The 19469-nt window shown below is 42.8% G+C and overlaps 1 protein-coding gene across 1 annotated transcript in view; it reads left to right on the forward strand.

Annotated features, from left to right (window-relative positions):
* Window positions 1-19469, forward strand: part of znf407 (zinc finger protein 407) — a 138504-nt gene that overhangs the window by 55463 nt on the left and 63572 nt on the right. Inside the window, exon 5 of the mRNA XM_034128001.1 lies at window positions 3993-4067. Within this exon, the coding sequence (XP_033983892.1) occupies window positions 3993-4067 (75 nt within the window). The remainder of the gene's footprint in view (window positions 1-3992; window positions 4068-19469) is intronic.

Here is a 19469-nt window from a genome sequence, read left to right on the forward strand (position 1 = left end):
TAGTACATTTCAGCTTCATTTTTCAGCTCATAGATTTTCTTATGTTGCATATGTGGTGGCACACAGAAGGCGTCAAAATTGATTTTCTACGGTTTTCAAAGAAAAAAATGAAATATTGTACCAACTATTCCTTATGTTTTGTCCTCTAAAGCCATAATTAGGACCAACACATCTGAATCATTCACGCTACCTCCGCCCATCTGCGTCTTTCCTGGTTTAGTCTTCTGGTTGTTAATTGTAGTGTCAACTAGATGAGTTTTTCATCAATGCCAGAGATAAGTCTATCCTACCATGCAAGTTTACACTAGGTGAGAAAGGTTTACATTTACCATGCCAGTCTTGTACCTGATGCCACACACAAGAAATCACTTTGCTTTGGATATAGCACAGACATTTGGTTTCTTTCACCCTTACTAACAGGGTGTTTTGACCCATGGTGGATGATATAATGGGCAAAGAGCTAGATAGTTGGGGGATATAGGAAAGGTAAGGGTGGTGCAGCAGAGCAGGTATCAAGCAGCTAGCCACGTACCATTCAAAGCATTCACTTCCCTTATATTGCACAACTTCAAGCATTGATATCATTTACAGGGGTGGAAGAAGTACAAATATTCTCCCGTACAGTTGTCATGAATGGAAAAATAAACTATAAAGACCAAAACACATGTTTGTACTAGGCTGTGTTTATTTCTGGTGATTTTATTTATACATAGAAGTCAATGGAGATTGACTCTCTTTTGGAGCCTGACTGAAGTGACCATTCAAGGAATGTACAGTTACTGGCTCTTCAGCATGGGCTTTATTTTTCAACCATGGAGGTTGCCGCTTGCTCTCTACCTGTAGATCAGTAATCCATACTTGTTCAAACAAAACCCATTACCTGTAACTTTTTGAGGCAGCAATATAAGTGCAGCGATGTCAGAATCAAGTGAGAAAAAAAGACAAAGTGAACAGTCAAAACCTGAAGAAGCCAACTGAAAGTTACTCCAGCAAAGTTGGCAAAGTATGTCATGTCTGACATGGTTCTATCCCAGCATGCTCGGGAATGGGCGTGCATGTTTTTAGGGGTGGTGGGCTACGGTGCGTCTAAGCCGAGTGCTGCTCCAGGCCTTTCCTTAGATCTCCCATCCCTTCCGGACCTGTAGATGGGCCTATCCAGGAACACCATTAGGCAAATGAAGTTGTTTGTATCAAATATTGACATGTTATCTCTTCATCATCAGGCGGCGAGAGGGAGGGGAGAGAGAAAGATTGTAACTGTGGGTAATTGAGCCGTGTCTCCCCTGCTTATCGGTAAAGCTCCGGCACGTCACGGACCTAACGAGCTGTGGCGCGCCGATTAGTCTGAAGGGAAAGTCGAACGTGAAACACCAGAGTCTCCGTCTTTCTCTTCCTTTCTTTTTTTTTTCATATCTGCAATGGATATTATGAGCCTCCCTGGAGGGCAGAGGCACAGCCTTATTAGTTCAATTCATGGGGGGGAAAAGAATTGATATGGATGAATGGCATGTTAAAGTATCCCTTTGTTACAATAACCATCAAGGCTGATGGTTGGGGCTGATGATGCAGCCCAAGGCAGCAGGACGACAAGCTGAGGCCTTGACCTGGATGGCAGAGGATGCACACACACCAAGGGCAGGGGGCTGATTACACACTGCCTTAAACAAATGGATGTGCCCCTTTAACATTTAGATATGGGATCTTTCCGTGTGTTGGTGTGTGTGCATGAGAGATAGGGTACTTGTGGATGTCTGTTTTTGTGAGTAAGGATTGTATTTGTCTGAATTTGTATTAGTATGTGTATGTGTGTGCTGCATTTTATCTCAACATTATCAGGAACAGTACTTTGGGTGTATTAGATAATCACATGGTGAATAGCTCATTATAAATGTGTTATCACCATTTGTGCATGTTTTTTTCTAGTTTTGCATGATTTTATTGTGCATCTCTGTGAATATTAACACCCATTTGTCTGTGTGTGTGCGCAGACTGTGCCAGGTGCCTCCACAGGGCATTACCCATCTTGCACTCGTGCCACTCTGAGAATAATCCAACTCAAATGGGCGAGATGAGAATCTCACAACATGCCAGTTTGATTTGTACCCCTCGCTATCAAAGAATGCTAATTAAAATCATATTTTGCATATGTCTTGTCTTTCATGCGCATATGCAAATTGCCCTCGTTGCCTTTCAGCACTCTGTAATTAGGTTTATGAAGGACAGCTGTAATACATAATTAACAGAAATGTTTGCAAGCTCTTTTTTCTCTCCATGTCTAAACACGACGACTTAAACAAGCATGCGTGGAGTGTTCTATGGTCGGGCTTTTTCTCTCAAATATATTGATTAATTCGCACCAACAACCCCCTTAGAAATATCTTAATTATGCTGTTTGTTTATTTATAGATGATGCCGTCAGTCAGCTTCCAGTGAGCCAGAGATGCTCAGCATTTGGATCTTGCCATTCTCCCTGATTGGAGTTTACAAGATTTAGTCGTATACTCGCTCCCAGTTTAACTCCAAGGGAACCTTCTGGACGGGCGGATAGATTGAGTTGGAGAGGATTGAGAAAAATGTAGAGTGATGATAGCGAGGCGAACCACTGGAACATGTTTGAATATGTATACGGTGGTGTTAGTTAGCGTCGGCCTCAGGGGCCTGGATGACGGACGGGACTCCGGGGCCATGACGAAATGGAGGACAACAGCCGTGTGTGTGTGTGTCCAGACGCTGGAACGGGGCTAAAGCTGACATAGCGACATAAATAGTGAAATAATTATGCTTTATAGAAGACTGACTCTTAAGTGAGAAGGAAGAGCTTCAGAAAGGCGCGGACGGGCCTTGCCCAAGAGAAAATAGAATAATGATTTACTTTGAAGAAAAAAAAGTGAAACCTCCAGGAAGGACGAAATGGGAGGAGCAACAGGGGGGGAGGGGTCTACCCGAGTGTGTGCAGTGACAGTACCAACCACATGACTGTTGGTTCAATTCCCTGGGCCCCTTTCATGTAGCTCCATCCTCAGCTCTCAGATGTGGTCATTGTCTCTCAGTCGCACAATAATGGGAAGTGATGGGTGCTAAATGAAAAGGCCAGGGGATGAATACTCTGGTGAGGCAGCTTGGATGTCAGAGTAGTTAGTCCTGTCATCCGTTCATTATGTTTTCATATGCTGTTTAGGAGACACGGTAAACTCAGGGCCCTCGACGAAGTCAGGACATTGTGGTCACTGTCAAGCTACGGTACCCTGGTGTTTTTGACTGCGAGTGCGTGCGTGCAACCCCTATTTACTGCAGATACATGTGCAATTGAACCATTGCACGTGTGAACATATTTGTTTGACACATTGATGAACAACATGTGGAACTCTTTGCCTCGATTCTCTCTCTACCGTCCGACCAAAAAGGTGCTGGCAAAACAAAAGTGTTCAAACTTCGTACTTCTCTTGTGGTGCGAACAGTTTATATACATTCTTTTCTTTCTGCTGGTCTGTCATCTATTAACAGAACAATACTTTCTCCACCCAAAAAAGCAGTTTATCACCAATTATGTTAAAAAAACAATTCAATGTCAAATGGGGTTTCCTGGGAAAAGTATTGGAATGTAAGAGAGGGATGGGTTCTTACTCTCATGCGAATCTTCGAAAGTGTCTATCGGTTGGAGAAAAAAAAAGTAAAAGTAGAAAAAAGTGAAACACAGTTTTTTGGAAGAAAAATTGGAAAAATAACCAAATCCAAGACAATATTTTCTGTTACAAACAAAAAATGTGTTCACATCCAGCTTGATTCATTAAAATAACACTATGTCATTCATTTCAGTATATGATTGCAGAGGCTATCTTCAAGCCTTCAAAGTACTTTTATTACTGTATCGCTGCTTTTGACATATTTTCTTGAAGTAAATAACAGAAGATCCGCACAATTGGAATGTACCAATACTTGTCTACTTTAAACGTACTAAGCATGTTAAAGCACGTTTTCTTTGTGTTTTGTAGATGGGCCTTTGTGATGAAGAAACACCTGAGCACCCACCTGCTTGGAAAACATGGAGTCGGACAGCGTAAAGAAAGGTAAATGAAACACTTGCAACCGCACCCACACTACATATAGTAATCTGCTGGAATAAAACCAGTGTTGTAAAACTGCAAGCTAGTGCATTAGAGTTCTTAAAAACGTTTCTTTATCCAGGATCCCGACTGTCAAGTATTTTTAGCTTGTTGTGAGAGATACAGCAGGCAATTAGTTCGAGATTTCGGAGGATGACTCTTACAACCCCTATGGAGGTCTGCAAGCTTTTAAAGCAAAAAAAGTCCCCTCTAGTTACAGTGATTTCAAGTTAAATATAACTTGAGAATCCTCCCTTCCCCTAATGAGTTAAACGGCTTTCACTCATTCTGTCTGTCTCGGTCTCTTGCTTTTCTCTGTCAAACTTTATCTGCCTCTCTCCCTCATCTTACTTTTCTGCCCTCCCTCTTGAATTAAGGATGAATGATGTTTCTTTTACCATTTTTTCTCTGCGTATGCGTGTGTTTCCTGTGTATGTGTAATGTCTCCCGCTTGGCCCTGTCTATCAGAGCCAGAGCCCTGCTGTCAGCGTATGTGTGTATGTGTGTGCAAAAAGAAAGATGAGGAGATGAAGTTGTGAAGCCCCCCCCCCCCCCTACCCTGACAAGCCAAAATGAGACGTTAAACACCTCTCAATCTGTCAAGCGAGCTGCTAAAATAGAAACAGACCCGCTTTTTCATTACTCCACAACCAAATTGATACTTTTGACAACATGTGGTATTAGATGTGACATGTGTCGTCAGATATGGAAGTAAGCAACACGACCAGATGCCTCTCCATCTCTCTGACATTATCAAGTCAATTCCTGTCAGCTGTTCGTCTGGATTAGATGGAAACACATCCTCATATCCTCAACTGCTTCAAGTCTATGTTTGATCCACAGCTTTTTGTTGCTGCAACCTTTATTGATCCAAGGGTAGCTGACACTTTGAACTCGGTTACATGTGTTTTCTCATCTGTAACATGCTCAGGGCAAACAGTATTCTGCTGTTTGCCACTCATGACCGACCCGGCACTTGAACCTTTGACCTCCCAGTCCAACATGCTTCTGTGTTCCAATTGGCTAATGTCCACTTGTTAAGGAAAAAACAAAACAACATTTATGTAATTCACTATCTTAGCCACAACATATAATGCCAGACAACTGCAATAACCTCAGATATGAGTTAGCTTTATAGACACATGGATGTCAGAAACAAGCTGCTGTAACTGCGGTGGAATGTCATCGATACACCCACACAGGAACACCTTATTTATATAAAGGATTTCACTTTTCATCTTTTCTCGCAATTTCCTCAATGCTACATTTTGAATGTGCTGCTCAAATAATAAACTTAGGAAACTGAAAGTAAAAACTACAAGACACTTCGCCTATAAATCAATTACACTTTTGAATATCTTCATTTAATTATTGTTTGCATTGTTAGCATACAGGTGTGTTGCTGATCCCCTGTTAGCTTGTCAGTTGAGCTGCTCTGCATATACTTCCTGACCCTAATTCAACTTCAACTTTATTTAACACGCTTCGTACTCTTTCATGACGTGGCATGTTTTATATGATTACATCGCAAAAAATCATGGATGGCATGCTAGTGGATTTACTATCCGCTTAACTTTATATCTTATAGAAAGTTAAGTTGATGAAGGTTACACTAACATTTCACACAACATAGTAGTACTTTAAGACTTAATGACTTTCACATTAATATTGGCTAATAATCTGCCAGAAGATGCAATTGTTGATAGTGAGCAACCTTAAACTTTTCTGCTCTCACTAGTTCTGCCACCACAGTAATGGTGGCGACAGTAGACAGTACAACACTTACGTCGTCCAATAAAATACGATATGTTGGCCGGGATATCTCTCCAGTTCCACAATATTTAATACAACATTGTATTTTAACACAAATGTAGCCTTTAACAAATATTTTGCTTCCTGCGATTTTAATATTGCACTTGTCCATATTGCGCTTCCGATTTTAAAATGTTTTGATTAAATGTGCATCCACACAAGTGGATCCTTGCTCACTAGGAAATGCTGCTTATCTGAGAAGTACTGTTTTGGCCCACCAACTTAAGAGAGAGGAACATTCAAAAAGACCTTTGTGATTGTTGCTATTTGAGATAGAAAGTGGCTGGGCATAGAGGCATTAGTCTTGCTCAATGTGTGTATTATTGTCAATCTGCCCAGCATCATAACATCAAACACACACACACACACACACACACGCACATATAGAACTATATAATCCACAATTCCATACAGCATAAAGCATAAACACACAAACTGAACGCTGGCACTTGTCACCCAAAGATCCTTTATTCTTTTTTGCTGCGCTCACTCATGCACACTCAAACACATGCCCACCGTGCACATGCACACACATGCACACACACTTCCACTGCACACACACTTCAGAGGGAGGACGGCCACAAGGTTTGTTCTATTTAAACCTGTAAAACACAGCGTCATCATTTTCCTGACAGTCCTGCAGACAGAATTTATCTCATCATTAATTAACCATCAGATTTCCAACACAGTGCAGCTTAATTAGCACAAGGTCATTGGGGAGGGCTTATTAAGTGGAACAAATTTGGGCAAGTGTGTGAGAGGAGGCAGAGGACGGAGAAGGAAAACGAAAGGAGAAGATGGGTAGGGAGAGAGTGAGGTGGGATGACAAAGAGATAAGCAGAGAGGGAGGGATGGGAGAAAGGAAGGAGGAGAGAAAGAAAGGAAGTGTGTGTCTGTGTGTGTTTGGTCCAACATGACAGTGCCGGCTCAATGATTGATAACTGCACCGGTTTTGAAACCTAGAGACTAGGACAGTAGCTGAGGGAGAGAAAGAGACAAGGATGGGGAAATGTGTGTGTGTGTAGGGGGGGGTTTTATCTGAACCGGCAACTGGGGACCAGTGGGGGGGTGGTTGAGAGGCAATGGGGGTTGCTGGGGGGAGCCAATTGCAAACATATGCTGGCTGGCAGGCGGTGGAGAGATGGATTGCAGTGGGACAGTGTCAGAGAGGCAGTTTCATCACCATCTCTACGGCCCCGTTCACCTGGTATTTTTAGAACACTGGGGAGATCTGTTAGTTAAAGGAACGGAGGAGGAGGAGGGGGAGGAGGAGGAAAAGACCTGGCTAGCCGTAGGAAACGCCAGGCTCCACTTAGACAAATCCGTCCGGGGCCTCAAAGTTATTTTGGGTGGGTATCTGCGAGGAGGTCCCGCAGTCTTTAAAAGGCTGAAAGTGCTGACGATTTTGAGTTTCACTGTTTCACGTTGGTTAATCGACTTAACTTTATTGATCTGAACATGTCCCTACCTTAGCATTAAGATAGTGAGTTGCCTTAGCCCAACTCCCAGGATTATGCTTTAGTTTTTTTCGGTTTGGTTTTGTTTGTTTGATAAAGAAACGACTGGCCTAATCTCTTAAAGGGGCCCTATAATGCTCATTTTCAAGTTCATATCAGTATGTTGTGCTTCTACTGTTTACCTGCTTTAATGTTCAAACACGGTTTGCTGGCTGGCCGGCTCTGTTGTGATTGGTCAACTGCTTAGGGATGTCCTGTCCCTGAGCCTATCAAAACAAATGTATGTATTTCAAAGTAAGACAAAAGGCACAAGTTCACCAGGGTTGCCAAAACATGGCTAGAGGTATACATATATTCAGCCATCCACCTTATACACCCTACTGCAATCAAAACCAAACCAAGCACTTCCTTTTCCTTTTCAACCTGCACATTATCTGTCATATGGAGTCTACTTTCAGCTCACCAGTATGTTTTTAGTATTAAAGAAACCTATAAAAACACAGAAAAGTCATGTTAAAAACACACCATTTATGACGTTATGTCTTTAACCATACCTTTATATAACCACATCCCAGTGTCACATCACTATCAGTTCCCACTAATGAGCGTAGCAGGCAACGGTGGTCAACAAGGCTAAGATTAGCTCCTCATATCGTTGTAACCCCATGGGGGAAGAGGAAGGAGAGGAGGACTCAGGAGGGGAGGATGGGTGAGATGACAGACTCCGACTATCTGACAGGTTCAGGGTGAGAGATAGAGGGAGGGAGAGAGCTGAACTGTTATAAAGTGACACAACTGGGTCTTCGTCTCAGTCACACCACCGCTCCTCACTGCGGGCTCTGAGCGCAGACGAGGGCTTTTTGTCCTTTTGTTTGCCTGTGTGTTTTCTCGTGGTCGTGTACTTATGAGGGCCGCATGTCCTCACAAACCTTGTATTGCATGTTGCATTACAGCTCAGGATTATATTCAAAAGTCACTTTTTGTATCACCCATGCCTCACTGATTTGAATTATCCCTATTCCACTATTTCATCTTGAAATATAATCTCCGTTATTTAGTTAATGGGGCCGCGATCTGAGCAAGAATGGTTGCATAGTCTTCAGAATCCGTAAAAAGTATACCCAATAGTTTGATTTGATTGATTTTGATTGAGTGTCGCACATCATGAAGCCTTTTCCGTTTCATTCACAGGCGAACAATAGAGATATATTGTGTCTAAACCAAAAAATATATATCAGATTTGAATGTGCCGTTTGAATTACAGAAAACGACACCCCTCAACCCAAAAATATATATTCTGCTACAGTTTAATTTAGTTTTTATTTGTTTAAATAGTTTTTTACCATCATTAACAAATGGAAACCAAAAGTATCTCCAAAACAACACATTATTTATTGATGATTTAACCCTAAACCTAACCAAACAAACATAAGTTATAGTCACAAATAATAATTTAAAGCAACAAGGAGGAAAGTGTTTTTTGTTGTTGTAGTTTACCATTTTAACCTTGTGTGTGTGTTCCCTGACGGTAGGTCTGCAAGGCACCTAAACCAACACTTCAAAAACAAGGGAGGGGCTTGAGAACTTGATTGACAGCGGCGACCTTGTCTCAATTGCTTGTAATTAGTTCTCTAAAAACAGGGCGCCAAAAGACAACTGACCCGTCTCACATACCTGTTTTCTTAGGTAATTGTTAAAACGCCTGCCATTTTCACGCTTGTAATAATAAACTCCTCCAACTAATACACTCATCACTCTTGAAACAGGAGTGCTGACAACCCAGAAGAAAGATATATTTGTTTAAGTAGAGGGGAGGAAAAATAGGCATGATACAAGCAGCTGGAGAGACTGTTTTGGAGATTTCTAATTGCTAAAATCTGCTCACCGTTTGGCCTGTTTTTTCTAATGTATGTCGAGCCAAGTGAGCGGGTGCTAAAATCCCTCTGAAGAAAACAGAAAACCAGGTGAAAAGGCATGAGTGCTGATCCAGAAATAGCTAGCACGACGCATGCAGCGCAGGTGTGATGACTCACAAAATAATGATGGGATACTCAGAGCATCCGTTAGTTCAGTGAGAAAATAGACTGGTTTTCACTCATTTTGGATACAAGATCCACAATACATATTGTCACTTTTCCCATGACTTTAATGTCCAAAAAGGTCTTTATTTTTCTCATACTGCCTGTGCTGCAGCACACATGTTACTGAAACCAGAGCCCAGTCTGCTCTGATTGGTTAGCTGGTTGGCTCTGTTTGGATTGGTCAACAACTTAGAAATATCCAGCCCCTTAGTTTATCTCCTACAATGTGTTGGAGCGCTCGCCAATCGAAGTGCAAGTGTTACAGTACATAGTGATGTCATTATGTTACGGAAGTAAACAAAGGAGTCCAATGGAGGAGTTTCAAGCAGGGGGGAGTGTGTGGGAGAGAAACTCCCGCTTGAATTTGGTGATTTTAGCCTTTGCTGACCTGCAAAAAAACCTATATAACAAACTACAGGAAAGGGGAACCCCTAAACCATAATTGGGCCTCTTTAAATGTTTTATTGACAGCTACAGATTAATTGATGGCAATCAAAAATGTTGAGTCCTGGGCCCCACCAACAGTGCAACATACAATATACCTAAAACATCAAATAAATAAGGAGGTCAAATAGAGCAAGTGATACAGCGGTGCAAGTGAAATGCAGCAAAAAGCATTAATTCAGTTTTACATAATGCACCACATATCTGTATGTACATATGGCAGATTTGATGCATACGTTGCTGCGGTAGGTCACGTCGCTGTGCCAGGGGCCCGAGCTCGGCTGAGCGGGCAGCTGGCTCTGCAGCGCCAGGCTCTGGGCTCGCAGCCGCGTCCCAGCATGCCGTGCAGCGTGGCCATATTGCCCCGGCACCGAGGTCCGGGACCATCCAGGCTTGGCGGGTTGAGCAGGGGCGGAAGAGCCCTGCCTGGAGCCAGCATGGAGGCAATATGGAGCACACGGAGCAGGCAGGGGTCAAGTCACACAAAAAACCATGAGCCAGTGTGTGTGGGGCATACGTATGTTTGTGAGGGAGGCAAAGAGAAAGAGTTAGCAGTGTGATGGGGAGATAAAGAGTAGATAAAGACAACCCCTAATTCACTAGAATAAATCCTTTCCCTTAATTATTGATAATGAATCTGCTCTTTAATCTTTCTCTTTCTTCTTCCCCTTATCTGCCCGTGTCAGCACTTTGTCTCTCTGGCTTGGTGTTGGGTGGTAAGGCCTAGTTTTCAGCCACCCAAGGGCAACAGTCAGTAACATCCTGCTCTGATACTGTAAGTGGGGGATGTGATTTGCAGCACAGAAAAGTCAGAAGAGAAATATTATCTTGAAAGTAGCCGACAATATTTGAACTCACAGTGGAAAACCCTTAAGTCATAGAAAAAAGAAAGACAAATCAATCACATCTGCGTCAAATCAAACAACTGTATGGCAGAAGGAGCTCGATACCACTGACCAACATACGCCAGTGATCCGTGCCACGTAGTAATCGTACACAAAGTACAACATCAGTTCATTCCGTGTACTTGCACTCCGTTTCCCAGAGGTCTGTGCAGCTCACGTAGTCCCGGCTTGGTACTGGCAAGGCCTCAGCGACCCCTAGCTCACCTTTTGTGTTTGCTGGCTCCCTGTTTGAACAGGAGCCAGCGGACAGCGCCTCGCTGTTTACCCTACTCAATATTTCATGGAGAATGAACACTCCCAGAATGAGGGATCGCGTTAATATTGCTGTTAAAATTAAGCGATAATTAAAATGTGTTAGTTTAAAAGCCACTGCAGTCTATAAAAGTTTGATTACTGGAAAATTAGGTGCATTAAGTTTTTATGGGTTGGCCCGTTGCTATCGCTTGGGAACGATTTTTATGCACTTGTCATGGGCATATGGTGCAGAATTGTAGGAGTGTGTGTTTGTGGGTAGGGGGGGTGTGAGAGGAGCTTGTTGGTTCTCTGAAAAGCTGATACACTTGAATAATAAAATCTCTACCTCTGTGGTCTCACTTATTACAAGAGAAACCACAATATGACCACCGCCTTGCATTAGTTATGCATTTGGGATGTGTCTTGGAGTAAAGAGGTCAGAGGTCATATTAACTCATTTCTGGTCATGTGATGTCACTTGAGCAGTCCTATCCATGTATTGTCAATGGTCACTCCAACACCCAGCTCTTCATCGCAGGGTGCAGTGGGGTCCCATCGGCTCCTATTAGTAATAATAACGTTAGAATTTAGTCGACAGCTCGTCCCACAGTTAGAAGCCACTCTTCATGTCAGAGCAACATGACCTTGACTTGTGGAATAAATCTGCAGCAGTATTTTGTCTCCTAATAACCGCGTCTACCTCATCTCGGTAGTGCAGCTCCAACAGTCCCTCCAGCTTTTCAACTTTTTATTTTCCCTTCCAATGATGTCACCCGCAGCCAAAAACCCAAGTGACATTACTCAAGCCGACAAGAACGGAGAGCAGTTCACCTTCATATTCATTTCACATCCCGTGGCACAAAAAGCAAGGAGTTGCACAGTGACACAATTGGGCGGCTAACTGTTGACAGTGGTCGGACATTATGTACACTGGGACTGTGGAAGAAACTGGGCTTTTGCCAGCCTGTTTTTCTCTTTCTATTGAAACATCAGACTGTCACGGCAGAAATGGATGTTGCCAGGCATCACTAATGAGCCAATTAATCAATGAATTAGCTGAGCAGCGATTAAATTAATGCGAGCTGGACGGGCGAGCGGCAGTGGTGGATACATCCTGGGGAAGGTGATTAACACGCGCGGAACAGGCAGCGATCAACAAGGCCACTATTAAGTTGGACAACTTCCTGAACTTTTCGCTTTTAAGCTAAATATAGCTCCGCTTAATTTGTTTTATTCCGCTAGAGAAATATTATCATATTTTTCCATGTGGCTACACTGCATTGCTAATATGCTGTGAAACTCAAGAGAGATTGAACTGTTGTTTACGTCAGTTATTTAATTATTTCTGCAATTTGTTTATGTACCATCTTTCGATAATATATTACGAATAACCAATAAATATACACTTTCACACCATATATTGCAACACGACACTCATTCCCTAAATCAACAATTATAATGTTCCCTTATAACCCAGTTGGACTAAAAATGATGCAGTCCATTGGAAGTCCTGCTGTCAGTTCTACCTGACTTGTTGAGCACTTTGTATGGATGTGTGCTTGAGAATGTTCAACACCAAACATCGCTGAACCCATCATAATCCGCTCAGTATTGGTCCAACACTGTACCGTATCTTCTCTCCATGTCCCAAGTCTCCAGCCACAGTGTGCCTGATCTGAGACATTCTAGAATGCGGGTGGGTGGATGGCGGTCTTGGGTGGGGGGGGGCTTCCTTGATTATGTGACATCCTCCGGAAGAGCGCTGGAGTTGTTTCCTCCATTACTTAGAGGGGGAAAAAATAGGCTTTTTCACTATTGAGACTGTCACTCTCAATTTGGGCTAACGGTAAGCATGCACAAGGCCTCCTGGATATTCCCCCCCACCTGCTCTTACCCCACTCTTACTAAACCACCCCCCTCCCGCACCACTCACCAACATCCCCAACCCATGCTACCCCTCCCCCTGCAGCGGATCGCCGTAGTGACAATTTGATTAGATCATCAATCGTGGCCGTTAACAGCGGTTTTCCTGAGCACCTGGACCGGCAGGTCACAGCTGGCTCTGAGCTACCGCTGTCCCCCTGACCCAGAGCTGTGTGTGTGCTCTGGGTGTGTGTGTATGTGGAAGTAGGCTCGCAGACACACACTGGTACATTCAGTGCAATTGTTTTTGTGTTTGCAAGAGCAGCTCTTTGTACTGTATTAGAACCATTTTAAGTAAGTGTTTTTGTGTCCAGCATGTGGCAAACATAGTGATATTTGTCCGTATGTCTACGCGTCACCATGTCTATGGGCAACCACAGTTGTGTACAACAATGTGAAAATGAAGTGCCAGGCCTTAATCCGATGCTGTCTTAGTTCAATACAAATGAGAAATGCATTTCCCTCAGGGTGCCTTTAGATGTCTGATGTTTTTTTGTGTGACCCCGGTGGTTGTAACAATAATGTTTTTATCACATAGGTTGGGAGGGACTACTTTCTAGAGAATAACAGGTGTAAATATAAAAGTTTATGCATTCAAAGAGACTCATAGAAGAATGAAATTGGTGGTGTTGAGTAATACAGTCCAAACAGGGCACATCTGTATCTGTTGGTTCTCCACCAGATACTTGCCTCAGTGTATTGCTCGTTGTTTGCAAATACACAGAGTGTAGCAGTCCCGGCTATTCATCTGTAACACCACACACACACAAACACACACTGTACCATAGCTACGACACAGTGTAATTCACAAACACACGTACATAAATTCACCTGCTTCCGTGCGTTGTCTCTGTATCAGGTTCCGTGTCGTTCTGGTAAAGCAGTTACATTTATGGGCTAACAATAATGGGACAAAGTGTGTGTCTCATTGCAATTCCTCAGGTATTCCATGATTAAATAAACGTCCCTGGTCTTTTCATAAAGCTTGTTTACGGCAGCGTGGCACCATATGCTTCCACCCCACCCACCCATCTCTTCCTCTCTCTCTCCGTTTCCTCTCCACGCTTCATACACTGCCCTACACCGCCTCTACCAGATGCAGGCCAGCCATTATTCTGTGGCGGAGTCGTGGTGGAGAAGCTAAAGTTGGAATTAACATGTAGAAGCCATTACGGAGCGATGATGATATCCATCTGCGCCGTTCATAGGTGCTACTTAGTAAATTGTCTGCGCCGTAATGGCATAACAGTAACAATATGATACTGTTTTATCAACTCCATGGTCTGTTCCCGTCTTTTCTGTTAAGTATAGGCTCAGGTGTGACTTATTTTCTGGATAATGTTGAATATTTGGTTCAGCTCTCTGTGTGGTTCCTCTCCTTTGGTCAGAGCGGAGTTGTTGATCGTTGTCTTTGTACACATTTGTTGTGCTGATTGACAACACTTCAAACTTTTGTAGAACTGCAAGGATAAGTCGACTTATAGATGGGTCTATCGGCAGAAAACTTATAAATTAATTGTCTAAGTCATTCATTGTGCGAAGATGACAGATACTGTAATGCTGTTTTGAGCCCCTTTAAATATTGAGATTTGACCTTTTTACTTTATTCATATATAATATTAAACTGACAAAACAACATTTAAATACATTATCTTTGACTATGAGAATCAGGGATGGACCTTTTTTTTTTTTACCTTTTTCTTACATTTATACGAAACGATTAATTTATTAAATAATTGTTGTTTGCTGACCTAATAGTTTCTGATTTTATGATCAATCAGCCTCAAATAAGCAAGTATACCATATAAACACCATATCTGATGGTCATAGGTCTTAAAGGAAGTCAAATTGTGCAATCACACAAAAAGCGTTCGTTTCAATTGTGTAGAATCTAGCGTAGGTGATACACACATGAACCCTGTTGCTCATCATTAGTGTTTTTCTGAAGAGTCCGTGACACTCCGCTCCTCTGTGGCCGGATAGTTTTGACTACACAAACACAAGCAAAGCAGCAAAAGTTGGGACGGGTAATTAATTCTCCAAAGCAGTATACAATTTCATGTGTGTGCGTGTGTGTGCGTGTGTGTGCGTCAGGGGATAGGGTAAAAAACAACAACAGCAAAGTCAGAAAAGCAATTAACTTCTCCAGCCGGGACATGGCAGGAAACACGTGTGAACGTTCACTATGTCGTCGTGTTGGAAGGCCGAGACAGACAGACTGAGTTTATAAACCAAACACTTTTGTTGTGATTATTAATGGCCATTCCACATTAACCTTATCGTGCTAATATGCTCGACAATGGCCCAAATCACCTGAGCGATGAGGACGATGGAGGCTACCCCCCCCCTCACGTCCAGCCCAACACTGTAGTAGCAACTATCCCCCTTTACCCAATGACCAAGATTAATGAAACCTCCGCTGTTTTTAATTAGCACGGCCGCAGTCATCAATTACGTCTGCCCCACCCCAAATACAAATATTGTTATATTTGGGGGGGGGGGGGGGGGAATACTTGATTTATTTCATTTAGGTGGCCAGAGGAGTGAGATGAATGGCCTCCCATCATGGTCATTTGCAGGGGATGAGGAGGAGGAGGAGGAGGAGGAGAGAGGGGTGGGTTGAGTAATAAGATCAGTAAGGAACAGGGGGGGTTACACACACAGTACAGTAGAGGACATAGACAGGGCCATGGAGGGAACGCCAGGTCTACAGGGAAAGGCCAGTCTGGGTCACAACTGTCCAGGAACTTAATTAGACTTTCCATGAACCCAGAGCTGCACCAGGTCTCCATTTAAGAGGCTCCACATTGAATCGTACAAGTACCAATCAAAGTGCGACTTATTCATGCCATCTATTATTGGCCTGTGACAAGACATTTGAAAGAACAAGTGAATCACCTTTGATTTCCCCCTCTTCACAAAGCCATCCATTCAAATGCTGCAGAAAGCTATGGAAAACATCATGCAAAATGTGTCAAATATGCTTCTCAGTTGCTGTCACGGTAGATATGCAAAGATATGCAAACCGCTTTAGTTGACTTTATACAGTGAAGAAGAGTCTATCCTGTGTACTGTCAGACTTGATGGTTGGTCATCCGGCACATAAAAGTTTCTCACAGTTTGTTCTCTTATAACTTTTTGCTGGCTTCTTCACACAGCTGCTTTGCCTCCAACCTTTTTTATTGCTTGTGTTGCTTGTACACATTTTGCATGATGCCTCCATGAGTTTTATTAAGTTCCAACACTGATTCTACCCCTCGAAACACTCATATTGCTCCCTTAACATCTTCCTAATGCTTTTTTCCCGGAGGAATGTCTCTTGTTCTGTCTTTACTTTACGAAATATTCTCAATAGTTTTCTTTAAATCAGATTGTAACTTTTTTTTCTGATGTCTAATCCCGGGCGAGTTTTCATACCAAGTATCGGATGAGAGGATTTGTTTGCTGGATCATTACAAGTCCCAAAGGGGCATGTCTTGTTATTGTATCTTGAACACGGAGGATTAGTGTGTCAGACCATAAGGCTAAAATGTTATGCTGTCACTTTTGATGTGTTGTTTACAGTATTGGCAGGCAGGTTGGGTTTGCCAGCTCATCCTTTGCCACCACTGCTTATGCACTAAGCAAGAGCACTTAATCCATCCAGATAGGTGTTGGGAATACGATAGAAAGTACTGTGCTATTACTTAATGTGTTTGTCCTTGTGGAAAAAATAGGACCTGTGCCAGATGCTTTTTCCTCTACTGCTTTTTTAACACCCAGAGTCGGAGGTGTGTCTGTTGTTAGTGAACGCAGACTGGACTAATGTAGTTAAATCATGCCGAAGAAAGACAGAGTACAGACCCAGTTTTCGTATTGAATCTCAGCCTTTTTTCTTCATCTCTCTGCTGGCTTTTGCTCAAGCCATGTCTAGACATTATTTTTATATTAGCATTCTTACATAAATGGAGTTATGAAGAAAAATAAACTCTTCTCTGAATCACTTATTTAACAAAGAAAGAAGAAACACATTCAGAAATGATAAGCCTTGTGCGGCTCCTTCCTGCACTTCTTCACATTTGCTAATATCTGACGTGACGTAATTGTAATAATAACAATAATGCAAGTACGCGGCTTTGTGACTTGAAGATGTGCATGGCTCATTCCTGTGGTTTTGGAAGTTTGGGCGTTTGCGCTGCGGTGAGCCACCAGCCATTTCACTTGTGCTGGCCACACACACATAACCAAACACACACACACAGATTTTATACCCTTACTGCCACGGCCATTCGCCTGCCCACTGACTCCAGAGAGAAGGGTGAGAAACATCCTGAATATTTTATGAAGCTCGGGAACCCCACCTCTGTCTTCCCCACCCTGCAAACCCCCCGCCACTGTGTCCAGCAGTGCACACACACACACACACAAACACACACACCCCGGCAGAAAAACAGAAATAATGTTTTAAATGCAATCATTGTCAGGCCCAAACAATGTCATTTATCAAGGGAGCATTTGGGACTGTATAATAAGTTTCACATTATTAATACAATTTTTCATCCTCTGTCAAGCCTATCTGATTTATGGCACGCGTGTGATCTAAGGTGATCATTGAATTACAATTCCAGTAATAAGAGAGAGAATGGACCTGGTCTTTTACTTCTGCCCAGTGGAGCACACACACACACACACACATACACACACACACACACACACACACACACACACACACACACACATACACATACACATACACATACACATACACATACACACACACACACACACACACACGCACACAACCATGCACATGCACACACAAGATCCTGGATAAACAGCCTCCAGTTGCAACATACAGCAATTACACAAAACATAGAACAATAGTCACACGATCAATATTATAACTTTTACTGCTAGAAAATTAGCTAAATATTTGTATGTTAAAACGAAACGGGAGAAATAGGGGAGGAATAAACAAATGAACCTAGGCCCCTGTTAATTAGATAAGGGACAAAGCTCATTATTTTAAAATCATCCTGAAGCCCAGAGAGTAAATATGAGTGGCCTGTTAGGGGCTCGGTAATGGGACGGGAATGTGCGTCGTTACAGGGCCCAATGATTTACAGCTAGATGCTCTCTGATGTATAGACTGTACCTTTTATTAAGTGGCTGTCGTTACGGTCACTGGCTCCGTCATTTCCCTTTGTGTCTAATCAAAATCCATACCCAGACACCCCACCATCCAGACTCCAGATGGGGAAGAAATTACGGAGAACATTCCACCTTCTCCAACCCCCACTTCAGCCCTCTTCTGCTACCAGAGATGCTTATGATGTGGGTAATATAATCTAACAAACAGCAGCGACAAATAAACAAATAGAAATGTGAAATTCTTTTGAGGTAATTAGATAACCAAGACAGACTCCCATCATAACATTTGGATCCAGTTTGAACAAGTATTTGCGCGATTAGCAGTCGTGCTCGGGCTTTTATCAGATTAGCATGTTGTCGAGGGCCCGGTGATCGGCGTCGTACATCATCCTGTTTGAGTTCTCTTTCCAGCGAATTTGGGGAAGCCGCTAATTGGATTGCGAGAGTCTAGCCCCGGTTAAAGATGGTAAACAGCGGAGCAGACTTGTCCCCCAACTCTCAGCCCCCCACAGGCTTCCAGAAGAACGCCAGCTCTCCTCAGGACCGCCACAATTTATGACACATTTTCTCAGTATTCTTAAAAGATAATTAGGTTTATCACCCATTTATTTTCCCTCCCAGCCCCCCTTTCCTTCTCTTTTGTGTACCTGAGAGCACACAATCGCAGCATAAAAACATAAATATTTCTGCCGCACAGCAGCGCTGGCAGGTGAGCCTAATGAAATTCTAGGAGTGTAATTTGATTTACGAGGTGCTAATGCGGCCTGATATTAGAGAGAAAAAGCTCCGATATGGCTGCCTTGTGCTGTATTTAAGGCCTATCAGAAGCCTGATAAAGAGCATCCTGTCCTCAGCACTGCGGCTGAGTTATTGTCGCAGATATTCATATTGATAGTAATTCTTCCCGACGCAATTTAGTGCCGGCAATATATAAATATGGAGATAATAGTTAATTTTGGTGGCTGCTCAGATTGCGACGCTCTAAATTTACGCAACAAAAAAAACTTTGAGCTGTGAAGCATCTGGACACTTTTTAAAGTGCCGTTTGAAGGATGGTTGGGGGCCTCTGACCGAACCGTGTCACACAAATCAGATTTCCGGTACTTTTCAGCGGCTGCTAATTTAAGCGCAAAGCTTTTTGGAGCGCTTGATTTGCAGCTTTTTTGGGTTTGAAACATTATGATTAATAGTCTGATATCCGTGAAACCTATTAAAGCTTTTAAATCAACTGGAAAGTCTGGAAACAAGTCATCACGCCAGTGATGCGCAGACACTCGGAGAAAGAGATTATTTCAGGCCGTTTTGTTCCGAATCCTGTTGTTTTTCAATTCTAAACACTTTGTGTGTGTGTGTGTGTGTGTGTGTGTGTGTGTGTGTGTG

The sequence above is a fragment of the Trematomus bernacchii genome, unplaced genomic scaffold (genome assembly GCF_902827165.1).
Source record: "Trematomus bernacchii unplaced genomic scaffold, fTreBer1.1, whole genome shotgun sequence".
Classification (NCBI taxonomy): domain Eukaryota; kingdom Metazoa; phylum Chordata; class Actinopteri; order Perciformes; family Nototheniidae; genus Trematomus; species Trematomus bernacchii.